Source organism: Rattus norvegicus, chromosome 9 (assembly GCF_021556685.1).
Source record: "Rattus norvegicus strain SHRSP/BbbUtx chromosome 9, alternate assembly SHRSP_T2T, whole genome shotgun sequence".
In the NCBI taxonomy this organism is placed as follows: domain Eukaryota; kingdom Metazoa; phylum Chordata; class Mammalia; order Rodentia; family Muridae; genus Rattus; species Rattus norvegicus.
This window is the reverse complement of record NC_141542.1, coordinates 113,106,879-113,120,000: the sequence shown is the minus strand read 5'-3', so window position 1 is coordinate 113,120,000 and position 13,122 is coordinate 113,106,879. Positions and strand designations below refer to the sequence as shown.

The 13,122-nt window shown below is 46.7% G+C and overlaps 1 protein-coding gene across 2 annotated transcripts in view; it reads right to left on the bottom strand.

The window, feature by feature from the left end:
• The window catches only part of LOC148003865 (uncharacterized), a 45,636-nt gene extending 35,319 nt beyond the window's left edge, over positions 1-10,317 (bottom strand). For both annotated transcript variants that reach the window (XM_087569034.1, XM_087569035.1), the window contains exon 1: positions 9,727-10,317. In XM_087569034.1, coding sequence (XP_087425160.1) covers positions 9,786-10,250 — 465 coding nt within the window. In that variant the 5' untranslated portion in view covers positions 10,251-10,317 and the 3' untranslated portion in view covers positions 9,727-9,785. The remainder of the gene's footprint in view (positions 1-9,726) is intronic.
• Between the last annotated feature and the right edge of the window lie 2,805 nt (positions 10,318-13,122).

Genomic DNA, 13,122 nt, shown 5'->3' with positions numbered 1-13,122 from the left:
CATGAGCAAGGCCCTGGACCCCTCCTTAGCCTTGATCAAATAAGCAGGAATAAAAAAGCCAGAGGGGAGGAGAGAGGGAGGGAGGGTGGGTCTCACTATGGCTAGGACCAAGTAAGTAGTTGTTAAATAAATAGAAGATAGTTTATCCGAAACGAAAGGGCTAGAAGTCAATGCCTGACACATTAATGTCAAAACATTCTGCAAATGCTGAAGATGAAGGCGTAGGATTCAAGTATATCAATGGAGAACGCTCCGCTGACCAGGAGCTGCTATTAAAACTGTAGCAGAGGAGGACATCAGAACCCACTCTGAAACAGCCCTCGTGACAGACTTCAGAACAGTGGAACCAGGAGAATCTGCTGCGTTAAGAAACTCCACAAGGAGCAGCTCTAACAATTCCCTGCAAGCACATACTTAAGACTTAGGTGGGGACAGTAACTAGGTGAAAGGTTACATTTACATATCCTATTAGCAGCTCCTTGACTCATCATTCCGTCCTGGAAACATTTACCTTCGCAAGATCCATCCCAAATCTATCTCTCTCCTTGGCATTTTACACTCTTAAAAAAAAATTCTCCAAAAAAGTCCTTAGCTCCCTAGAAGATGTTTTACTGTCATTTCCCTCTGGTCGATTAGGCAGACCGTGATAGCTGATTGAGGCTGGGCCATGGAGGAAAAGGCACATAACACAAAGAGCCCACATTGCCCTGATTGAAGTCACTCGTGTGCAACTAGAGAAAATGGACACACGCTAAAACTTCCCAGCATTACAGGGTATCTGGGTTAAAGGACAGGGCCTGCTTTTATAACCCTGTTGTTAGTGCTTTGAGCTCACATGACATTACAATCAGGATAATTCTAAATTCGCTGGGGGGAAAGAGAGGCCTTACTAGTTTACCATCATTTCCTTATTATGGGATGCCTTAAAGGACAATGGAAGACTGATGAGCATGAAAAACAGTCCAGCATCCTTTCCTGCCACTGCACCTACTCACGGAACAGCGGCTAGGCCCCTGGTTTTATTTTGGAGGGACAGCTACAGTGTCAACAGTACCCTCCAGTCTCATTCCAATCTGTTTTCTGAAGATGCCTGCAGACCCCCACCTAATAAAGGAGCTGTCGAGGACTGTGATCTCCCAACTTTAAAATAAAAATGACGGTTCCAAGGTCATGCAATTTATAGGTAGAGTGTGGTGGCAGTGAGAGACAGAAACACCGGCGAGTACGGTGGCAAACTGACATAAGAGCCCTTGGAACAACTACCACCAACAGATTTAAACAGGTCATGAGGAGGGGTTGCAGACAGGACTTCAAGCATTTACCAAACATACACAAATAAGGAAGGCCTTAGAACTTACAATCAAGATAAAGACAGAGCTGAAGGGGTTTGCAACCCCATAGGAAGAACAACAATATCAACCAACCAGACCACCCCAGAGCTCCCAGGGACTAAACCACCAACCAAAGAGTCACATGGAGGGAACCATGGCTACAGCTGTGTATGTAGCAGAGGATGGCCTTGTTGGACATCAATGGGAGGAGAGACCCTTAGTCCTGGGAAGGCTGATGCCCCAGTGTAGGGGAATGTCAGGGCAAGGAAGAGGGAGTAAGTGGGTGGGTGAGTGGGGGAGCACCCTCATAGAAGCAGGGGGTGGACCCTCATAGAAGCAGGAGGAGAGAGGATAGGATAGGAAGTTTCCAGAGAGGGAAGGGGATAACATTTGAAATGTAAATAAAGAAAATATCCAATAAAAATAAACTAAACAGAGTAAATGTCACCAATAATAAACATCTGCTTTCTACAAGGCACTACATACTAGTGCAAGGCGTAAGAGCCAGGTCTCCTGGTTTACCCCAAACTTACCAAAATTTGAGGTTGATTTACAACAATAAGAATTTGGGCAAAGCTCGTAATACAAATAAATACATGTGTAACCAACAAAAAATGTCCTCTTTAAACACTACAGTTATCGTGGCCATTCAGTATTGACGTATCTCTTTTAAGTGACATATCTCTTTTAAAAGTCCCCAAATTGTAAAGGGCAACACTCTTAATAAAATCTGGGTTGCGCATACAAGTACTTAAAAAAATAAATTTTCAAATATTGTAAACTTCAAAAATTTTGGAACTCTCAGTTTTTGTGGAAGTAAAAAGCCACTGTTGTACAAATACATTTGAGATATGTTTCTTGGGGTTGGGGATTTAGCTCAGTGGTAGAGCGCTTGCCTAGCAAGCGCAAGGCCCTGGGTTCGGTCCCCAGCTCCGAAAAAAAAAAAAGAGAGATATGTTTCTTATTTTTTTTTAATCCCGTGTATTTGTGTGTGGATGTGCATATGTTCAAATGAGTGCAGGCGCCAGTGCGGACCAGAGGCCTTGGATGCCCCAGGAGCTGGAGTGACAGGTAGATGTGAACTGCCCAGCAGGATTCTAGGGACCGAACTCTGCAAAGGCAACATGTGTTCCTAGTCCCTGAGCCATCTCTCTAGCCCTTACACATACTCTTCCTAAGACATTGTTTGGCAATGGCTAAATGGATCTCGTAGTATCTTACATCTGTAGTCAGATGACTCCAGCTATTGAAAGGTCAGGCAGTATTCTTATAAGAGCTTTGGCCTTCACTGCTGTTTCTATAGTTGTCTCTGTGTTGTCCAGGACAAGCACGCAAAGATATACTCAACGTAGTACTGAGAAAAACCATCCATCGTGTCCGCACCTTCTCTCTGCGGGGCCTGGCATTCTCTGTGCTTTTAATTCTAACTCCTTGTGGCCCACGGAGCTCTTAATAAGTTTCTCCTCACTCATAAGGGAAAAAGACAGGATGCTTGGCCTGTCTGCTTTCAGCTGTACTTCAAAGTATTACATTTTTATTATTCAGTTCAATTCCTATTTCTTGATTCTGTCCTCTCAAGTCATCTAGACAAGAGCCACGTGGACAGCATGTTCCTATCTCTTCTCCTTATGTCAGTTTAAACCAGCAAGCTGTGTCAGCAGCAGGCACTGCCCGGTAACTACTGTCGTAGCTATGCTCTAGACGCACACTGCTAATGTACAGCTCCTGGCCTTTCACATAAAGAAGAATCTCAAGATAATTTCCAAAAGTTCAAACTCCTGGGCACATGTCTGAACCACACAGGTGGACACAGTTTGGGGAATGACACGGGTATGCTGAATTTCTGTTGACTTCAGGGCCACAATGTATTTTGTATTATTCCTTCCAGCTTAGTATGTCTACTTTGAATTGAAATATTCTACCTAGATAAAAAAAAACCATGCAAATATACATAAAAATGACCATCATATTTATATTGTCAAAATCCTTAACTTCTACTCACCCGTGAACACACACACACACACACACACACACACACACACACACACACAAAAAAAACCCCTGCAAGTTTTAGACAATCAATTCCCTGTCAAACTCTGTGCAGAGAGATTGTTCTTATATCAATCTGTCTAATGGGTAGTGACTGGCCACCAAGCACCTAAAACATGGGCAGTCCAGCCAAGGAGCGGCCATTTTAACTTTCGTTCCTTTTTAGTTGATTTAAACGTTATGGGTTGTGGCTCCCAAAAACAATAGTTAGCGTCTCATGGACATCAGAGATGAAACAAACACAAAACCAAAACCAAAACAACAACAACAACAGCAACAAGTCAAACCTCGGGTCAAAGACAAAAGATGGCATTCACTGAAAGAGTAGCAGGAATAGTGGCAACATTCCCTGAGGCCCAACCCCCACAGTATGACGTGCCAGAAAGGTGGGACCTGCACACTCGTTGACTCATAATGGAGGAGGGGAACCCTGAACTATAAAACAGGAATCCTGTATATTGAATATTATGACTCATTTCTCTTTCCTCCAACAGGAAAAATACTACCTTTATTTGTGAAGATAACCCATGATATAGACTTCCTCAAGAAGAGAGTCTCCAATGAGGCCGATGAGTTCCTTTTTTACAGATAGGCAGAAATCTGAGTGAGGGATAGATAATTTCAGCATCACACACTGCCTTCAGCCAGTTGCACATGTGTTGGGACTGTCACTCTGTGTCTACCTGTGGACCCGTCCCTGACTCCCCTAAAATATATTTCTTGAGCCACGCAAAACTTCTTTCACTTCTATAATGATGGAGCTAATGTGATGACCTTGGGTTGAATTACAATTACTGATCTATTTGGCTTTGCCGACACAATAGTATTTTAAAAACAGTAACATTTGGGCAGTTCGCACTTTGAGATGTCTCATAAATATAAGTTTTAAGTCCCTCCCTGCAAATCTCGGCATCTGGCCAGTGTTGGATTCATCCCAACCTGAGAACATGTGGCTGGTTCTCTTTTAAGGAGACCTGGGTTCTCCAGGTAGCCTTGGCTGTCCTTCCTCCCTGTATTTATTTAACTCTTTCACACCATTCCAGTGACTTCCATTCTCAAGTTCCCCTGGACATGGAAAATCTTTTACCTCTAGTTTCTCAGGCTGCTACTACCCCTGCTTCAGGCCTCAGTGGACTCACTTCCTCTGACATTTTTCACTGACAGTTGCTTACCACCAACCAAGAGAGCAGAGAATGCATTTAAGCTTGCACATCCAGGACACAGACACACACCATCACCACCACAACCTCTGTGATTTGCTTCACTTCTCCTATCATGAAACAAGGACACTGTGCGTCAGAGTCTGCAAAAATTTGACCATGTGGTAGGATCTTGATAAATAAATGTTGAATAAAGGTTTGGCATGGGTCAGAGGAGGAATAGCTACTTCAAAATATTTGGGCTATAGGTTTACGTATATTATGCATTACTTTTAATTTGGGGCCTCTGCACTGCCACCCCTCATCCCACACACCCCCATCCCACACCCCACCCCTGCTAAGTTCAACTGCAAGGGGTGCTCTAATCTTTACAAGAATCTGAAAGGGAAAGTATCAGCTCAGAGCCCCTGGACCAAGTTCTCAGACAATGTTCTCAAGGCAAAGGAGACTTGTTTGCCCCAGAGGGACAGAGGGCAGGGGTGAGGGACACAGGAGATAGAGGAAGATGGAGAAAGGTTAGGGGTATTTGTCCCAGGGCAGGACAAAGGACTGTCCTTGCATAGAAAGCAGACAGATTTGTTACATAGAAAAGTAGTGGTTTACCCCCCCTTACCCCCCCCCCCCGTGCCCTGGGACAATGTGCTTCTTGGCCTTCATGCATGTGCCTTGCCCCAACAAGTGTGGTGGGGCTGTCCCAGAGTTTGTTGCCTACGTGTGGATCCGGTTCCCCTAAGTGGGCCACCTTGCCTTGTCTGGCCTCAGTGGGAGAGGATGTGCCAAGTCCAGCAGTGACTTGATGTGCAGTGGGGGTGACACCCAGAGGGGGGCTCCCCCTTCTCAGAGGAGAAGGGGAAGGGGAAGTGGGGGGGAGGATCTGCATGAGGGAGTGCTAGGAGGAGGGGGGCTGATATTGGGATGTGAAGTGAATAAATGAATAGGCTTTTTAAAAAGAAAAAGAAAAGAAAAAAGGGGGGGGGGAAGGTGGTTTGTAAAGGTAAAAGGGGAAGCCCCGAGTTAGGATGAGGGGCTTAATTCTGACCGGGCGTGTTCACTGGGTGAGCCAAAGTGGGTTTTGACTGCTGGACTTGAGTACTTAGGTAGCTGGACTTTGGTAGCCAGCTCAGGAGGAGGAGCTGTCCAAATGAAGGGCAGTAGACCTTGGGAGCTAGCTTTTAGAATGTAATCTGACAGTTCTGAGCAAGGCAGGGGGAATCAGGGAGAAGAGGGAGGAAGGCCTGACAGAACCAGGCACCCCAAGCTGAGCAGGCCAGAGCCCTCTCAGAGCTCGTTTACATAAGTATTTCCATGTCTCCCATTTTGGAGATGATGAAACTGGGGTTTTCGAAGTTAAATACCTCTCCAAGGTTAAAGGACAGGTAAATACCTGGGGAGCAACCCAGGCTCACCAGAAGCCAAAACCCCAAATTCTACACATACATTATTTACAAAGAGAGGTGTGTCTCGTGCCCTGGATAATGCAAGGCCATTCAGAGGTTAGGAATAAACCTCAGAACAGTCCGTCTGTCACTTGGAATTGTAACTCTAACCCTGCCACCAACTCTCCCTGGGTCAGACACGTGCAGGCCTTCCTCTCAGCAGTGTGGGGAATCCTAGGAGAAGCTAGGGATGCTAACAGGTCTATAATCTGCATGCAGTAGGCTGAGGTAGGAGGATCATGAGTTCGAGGTTAACCTGATCTATAAACCAAGTGTCAGCCTAGGTATATAGTGAACACAGCAAAAAGAGTCACAGTAAACAGTGACTCCCTCTTAAAACAAAACAAAACAAACAAAAACAACAGAGGACCTAGGAGAGATAACAGACGACTGCAGTTTCCCCACGTAGACTTGCTCGCACACCACAGCGAGAAGGCTTAATCCATAGCCCATCCGTTTGAGCTATTTCTATGTAGTCTTAGCAATTAGCCCTTGGAGCCTAAAGGAGTTGAAGAGTCGAGAGTCTGGTATTCATGGCCATTTCATCGAACCACACAGTTTCCAAGGTACTGATAAGAATCTCTAATCTCACGTTATAAACGAGATAACCAACATTCCGAGCTGTAGGTATGCCGCTGTAAAGTTAACAACACACCCCTCGGGCTGCCCTTCAGCCTGCCGTGCCTTCCTCTGGGAGTTTAATCAATCCTCAAAAGTCCCGCACGCGTGTATGTAGCTTAAGAAACTCCGCCCAGCCAGCAGGTAGACTGATTTTTCTTTGAACCAGAGAAAGAATTGGTATTGTCACATTTTATAAAACGCAGCTCACTTACTTGGAAGGGAAGAGCCTGAGACAATCCTTTACCTTTTTAAAATCCAAAAGCATTCAGGAGTGATTTGTTATTATCATTATCATTATCATATTATTATTAATTATTATTATTTTGTTGTTGCTTTGGCTAAAAAACATACAAACAAGTTTTATTTAATCTAAGTCAAACTTGCAGAACCAATCCAATGCTCTCAGACATTTGTGTCTGTGGCATTCTGGATAATAAATGTCCCCATAGATTCTGTATTGAACACTGGGCCCCTGCTAGGTGGTCCTGTCTAGAAAAACTACGAAACATTTAAGTTAAGGGACTCTGTCTTCTATAAATTGCGTTTGATCATGGTGTTTTATCACAGCATCAGACAAGTATCTAATACAGTATTTTTTGATGAATATTTTCTTTATTTACATTTCCCAGTTTCCCCTCCAGAAACGCCCTATCCCGTCCCCCAAACTCCTGCCTCCATGAGGGTGCTCCCCACCCTCCCACCCACTCCCTCCTGTCTCCCTGCCCTGGCATTCCCCTAAACTGGGGCATCCTGCCTTCACAGGACCAAGGGCCTCTCCTCCCATTGATGCCCAACAAGGCCCATCCTCTGCTACATGGACAGACAGAACCATGGGTCCCTCCATGTGTACTCTTTGGTTGGTGGTTTAGTCCCTGGGAGCTCGGGGTGGGGGGGTCAGGTTGGTTGATATAGTTGTTCTTATGGGGTTGAAAACCCCTTCAGCTCCTTCAGTCCTTTCTCTAACTCCTCCACTGAGGACCCCATTCTCAGTCCAGTACAGTATTGAAGTGTTACACTATTGAAAACTGTACATTTGTGGGTGGGCAAGATGGCTCAGTGGTTAAAGGTGCTTGTCACCAAGTGGGAGCCCCTGAGTTTGAGAGGTTAAACCGACATGGTGAAAGTAGAGAATCTGCTACCCCAACACGTCTTCTGATTTCCAACGTGTGCCCGCTCCCCTGTAAATTAATGTAACAGTTATTTTTAGTTACGTTCATGAAAACGAAAGCTTCCACTCTTCAGTTATTTTTCCAGGCATTATAAGTTTCATTCCACGAAGAGGAGAAAAATACCAATACCAAAAATACCCAGCTGACTGAAGCTTTGGTTGAAAGAGTGGTAGCTTTTCAGTATTTGATTACCGCACAATACAGTGCATAAACTATGGTTCTCAACTTGCGGATCTTGACCCCTTAAGGGCACACCTGTCAGAAAAACGCTAATATTTACATTACAATCCATAACAGTAGCCAAGTTACAGTTATGAGGTGACGACAAAAATGCTATGGTTCGGGTGTCACCACAACGTGAGAGACTGTATTATAGGGTCTCAGCATTGGTTGTTTCTAAAGGCACCTCTATTCATTAAAGTCTGAGCACTTGAGACATTAGTTTTAGAAAGCACGTTCTTACTCAGCCTGGTACCTACTCCAATCTGTAAGGCCGTTTCACCAAATTATGACCTACAAGGGCCTTAGACACAGTGTTCTTGACAGCCTTCTACAAGTCACGTACAGTTATTAGAATATGTTTGATGTCCATATGAAGATATGGATGTCACTTAATTAGTTTAGAAAGCCCTTAAGGGCAAGAAGTATAGTCCATGTCTTCCTCTTCAAGGCATCCAGCAGACTTGCATTGCATTAATACAGGGACTCGTGAAAATGTCTATTCAATTTAGGCTACAAGAATGTCAGGACTTAGCCATTTAATAGAGTATACTCTGATTTTTTTTTTTTTTTGGCACTTTTCCATATAAGGTAGGGTAGGAGACATTAAATGACGTCTCTGGTGTCTGTGATTATCAACTAAGTTTCTGAACCCACCTTCAAAGAAGGTTTTGTTTTCCCAAAAATTATTAAATTTACTTGTAGGATGGAAACAAGACTGCAGAGAAAGCAAAACATCTCAAGCAAAAAGTTCTTATCTAAGACTGGGGCCAGTATGATCTCGGTAGTCGAATTTCTTTAACCACAGGAATAGAGACCCATAGCTTAGACAGGGTTTAAAGGATGGTTCAACTCTGAACACCGTTAAGCAGTTCCAGAAAATGCAGTGCTGTGCTTCTGAGCCTTAAAGAGCTCCAGGCCAAATTCATCTTTAAATCATCAAATCTCATCTTTAGGACCAAACTCGGGTCAGTGGCCCACTAACACAGAGCTTCCGTAGACCTTGGCTCAAAATCACCATGTAGCCCTCCTAAATCGTCCAGATAAGCTCCAAGCAGTCAACAGAACAACGCATATTTTGTCCAGGTCAACAGAGATGCAGATGGGAGAGAGTACCAAAGCCACACGGAAGAGGTGACCCAACCAGATTTAATGAGTATAGGAAGTGGTGAGTGCTGTCCATCCTGCCTAACAGAGCAAGCACCCTTCCCTGGAGTATTACACACACTGTAAGGCTGACAAAACGGCGGCAGGCGACGAGGGTGGGGAATTTCCATGCTTCCAGGCACTTGCCAGCACTTCACAAGCGCCCCAGTCGCTATTCCACGGCCGTCGCTCTCAATCTGCGCGGCCGCCCCTAGTCCCCTCAAACTAGTCCTAAGGATCCACTCGGGGTCCTGCAGGGCTTCCCCACCGTCACTGAGAGTTGTCCAAAAAGGGGACAAAAAACCCCAAGGCGAATGAACAAATGCTCCCCATAAGGTGAAGGCGCAGTTAAAGTGCCACAGTGGGGACAGCACGGGTGGAGAACGCGGTGGCGCTGACAACCCCGGGACTAGGGAATGCCAGGAAGGCTCGGGGCTCCGGCTGCTGTGACCCGGGCCGCGCCGGAGGAAAAGCCACCAGGTCCCCTCGCAGAAGGGGACCAGCAGCCCGCTCCCCGCCCCGCCTCTGCCCAACTTCCGCGCCCCGCCCCGCGCCCGACCCTCTCCCCGCCGCGCCCCGCGCCGGCCACACCAACCTGCGCGTCCGCAGGCTCTCCCCGGGACGGAAGCCGGAGCCCGCGGGCGGCGGGCGGAGTTAGTTGGAGGCTCCGGGTCCCTGGGCGGGGACAGGCTGAGCACGCGGCCGAGGCCGTAACCGGCCTCTTTCCTCCGCGGGCGGCGCGCTGGGCTCCGGGACCGCCCGCTCCCTCCCCAGGGGCGGCTCCGACTGCGCCCTGGCCTCGGCTCCGCCTCCAGCCCGTGGAGCCCGGCGCTGGCTGCCCCGCTCCCGGGGAGCGCGCGGCGGGTGCTTGGATCCCGGGCAAGCCAGAGGGTGGCGACTGTCCCGAGGTCCCGGGGAAGCGTGGAGAAGGCCTGGGCCCGAAAGTCTTGGACGCGGGGGAGTCCCAGGCCCTTTCAGGCCAGCCCTGCGCGGTGGCCGCTCCAGCTGCGCGGAGAGAGGCGGAGGACGAGGTCGGAGTCTAACTGGGGACTGCTTCCTGAGGGGCGAGGGACCTCCTCCCTGCCCCGTGCCCTTTGGGCAGGGGCTCTGCCGGGCCATGCGCACCCAGAGTGAGGAGGCTGGTTTCGAACCCTTAGCAGAAGTGTAATTTCATTCGAAGTCACCGCAGTCAGGACCCTGAATTCGAGCCACACACATAGGTTGCCTGCGGTTTCCTGGCCAGAACCCCAAGACCAGAGGTTACCCTCTCCTGATTTCCCACCTCCACCTGCTGTCCCTTTCTGCTGTGCCTTTCTACTCCTGAGGAGCTTTGGCACACAGGACAACCAGATCAGCCTGCTCCGGGCATCACCCCAAAGCAAGAGAAATAGGACCGGATGACTAGAAGCCAGGGATGTTGTGTAGTAGAGTTTTGATTACGTGCATTAATAGCTGCCACCCCCCCACACACACACAATTGAAGAGCTTTTAATAAAAAGAGGTATCTAAATTTCCCCTTGTGCAGTTACTATTGACCGTTCATGGCGTTCTTTACAGGCAAAGTCCTCTGCTTCTTTCTCCAGAGTCCCACCTTATCTTTCCTCTAATCTCATTCCAGCTGCAGCCCAGAGCTACCCTGGATCTGCAGTCAGGCGCTGGTCTTTTCAGGGAGCTCTGCTCTACGGAGTTCTATGGAGTTCTGTTTGGCAGGATTGGAGGATGTTGGAAGGAAGGTCACTGAAAACGTGGAAGAAGTCCCTGGAATGAGACAAGAAAGAAACTGCAGTGGGAAGGAAGAGTTAAGATGAAGCAGACTATGCTCACAAGCTGCGGGAGAATTCCCAGAAAGAAAATCTGTAGGGAAAATACGTCAGTGGACTATCATGGCATACCAAGCAGCCGTGGTGAGTCAGACATAAAGCAGGTAGAGGAAGCCAGTTTAGGCTTCGTTTCTCAACCCAAATTCTGAAGCAAGCCTTTGACCCTAGGTTCTCAGGTAGAGATAAGAAATTCTATGTAGAAACGAAATGTCATGAAAAGATGCAAGAAACAGGTATAGTTTATCAGCTCAGGCGTGCACACACATGTGTACACACACACACACACACACACACACACACACACACACAACTGGATTGATCTTTCCCATTAGGCATTCCTAAATAATTTCTTCACCCTGGGGTAAATGAAACAAGCACTTAAAACCCTCTTTGAAACAAGGTGTCATTGAGATAGCCATTTTTCTGTGCTCTCCGTATGCCTTTTCCAAAACAAACAAACAAACAAACAAACAAACAAACGGTTAATTTTTTTCTGAGAGAAGAAAACCCGAGTAGTAGTGTTCCCAGGCTGTAGTGTTTTTTTTTTTTTAAGTTCAATTCAGTACCTTTTGATCCCTAGAAATTTTTTTGTTCAGAAAGTGACTACATTTTTAAATGTGTACACAGGTTTGTGTGTGTGTGTGCGGGGGGGGGGGGGGAGAGGGAGGGAGGCAGGGAGAGACAGAGACAGAGACAGAGAGACAGACAGACAAACAGACAGACTGACAGGTGTACCCTCAAGCTCCTGGTGGACAGTCCATAGCTTAGGGTTTCAGAATGCAAACTCAGTTCTGAGTGTCCTGGTTTGGATTCTGTTGCTGTGATAAAACACAATAACCAACTTGGGAGGAAAGGGTTTCTTTAGCATACACTTTCAGGAAACTGTCCATCTCTGAGGGATTAGCTCAATCAAGAATCTAGAGGCAGGAACAGAAGCAAAGACCACCACAGAGGAATGCTGTTTCCTGGATTTTTTTTTTTTTAATAGCTTGCTCTGCTTGTTTTCTTAGTCAATTTGGAGTCATTTGCCTAGGAGTGGTGCCGCCCTTGGTGGACTAGGCTTTCCCACAGTCTGGAATATATCAAGAAAATGCCCCCCAGAAGCCAATCTGATGAGGGGTAATTCCTCACTTGAGGGTCCCACTTCCCAGGTGACTCTAGTTTCTGTCAAGTTGACAAAAGGTTCACCAGCTCTCTAGGGAAGCCACCCCAAGTCTGAGGCCAGGGAACTTCAGGAGTTGTGGCTTCAGGACATGCCAGTCGGTATGTAGGCCAGCAATAATAAAAAGCCAAGCATAACAAATGCTTCTCCTTCTACTGAAAGAAGAGTTATCCCATCCCAGGATAACATTAAATTAAGGTCCTTTCTCAGATTGTAGGCTACCAGTTTAATTCTACAATACTATGCATAGTCATGGCACAGAAGATGTGCAGCCAGCCTAAGGTGGCAAACTGTTTGGTTGTTGTAATCCTGGAAAAATTCCTACAGCTAAAAACGAGAGGCATAATTTACAGATAGCAGCATGGCTGTAGGCAGTGCTGCCCAGTGGATGGCGTGGATGGTGGTGCAGATTCCTTTGTAAAGCTCCCAATTGTTTTCGCCATCTGCCGTCACGTCACGTCACGTGATTCTTGCTTGCCCAGTTCTCCAATCTGATGGATCGCATGCAAAAAATGTTAGGGGCATCATCTGATGCTTTGGTCTGAAAGAGAGACATTCTGAGCACACGTGAGTAAAAGATGAATTCGTGAAGAACCTTCCCTGTTTCCCATAGTTAGACTGCATCTGAGAGCCATTTCCTTGTGAGGATGGCCGTGGCAGTCAGTACTTATTCCGCAAATACTGGGGAATGTGCAGGCCTGTGAGTTTTTCTAAAAAAAAAAAAAAAAAAAAAAAAAAAGAAGAAGAAGAAGGAGGAGGAGGAGGAGGAGGAGGAGGAGGAGGAGGAAACTGTCAATGCTTTCTTAGTCTACACTTCACCTGTGACCTAAGAGTGCCCTCCCTTGATATAGAGCAGAAAGCTACGTGGAAATACAACGAGCTGTGACTGGGTTCAGTCGAAATTGCCTATGCGAATTTAGGATGGCAAGAGAAAAATATTAATTTCAATTTACAAGTCGTCAAAAGGTACCTTGTGGCCCACGTAATGAATAGCACCGTGTTAAAAGTA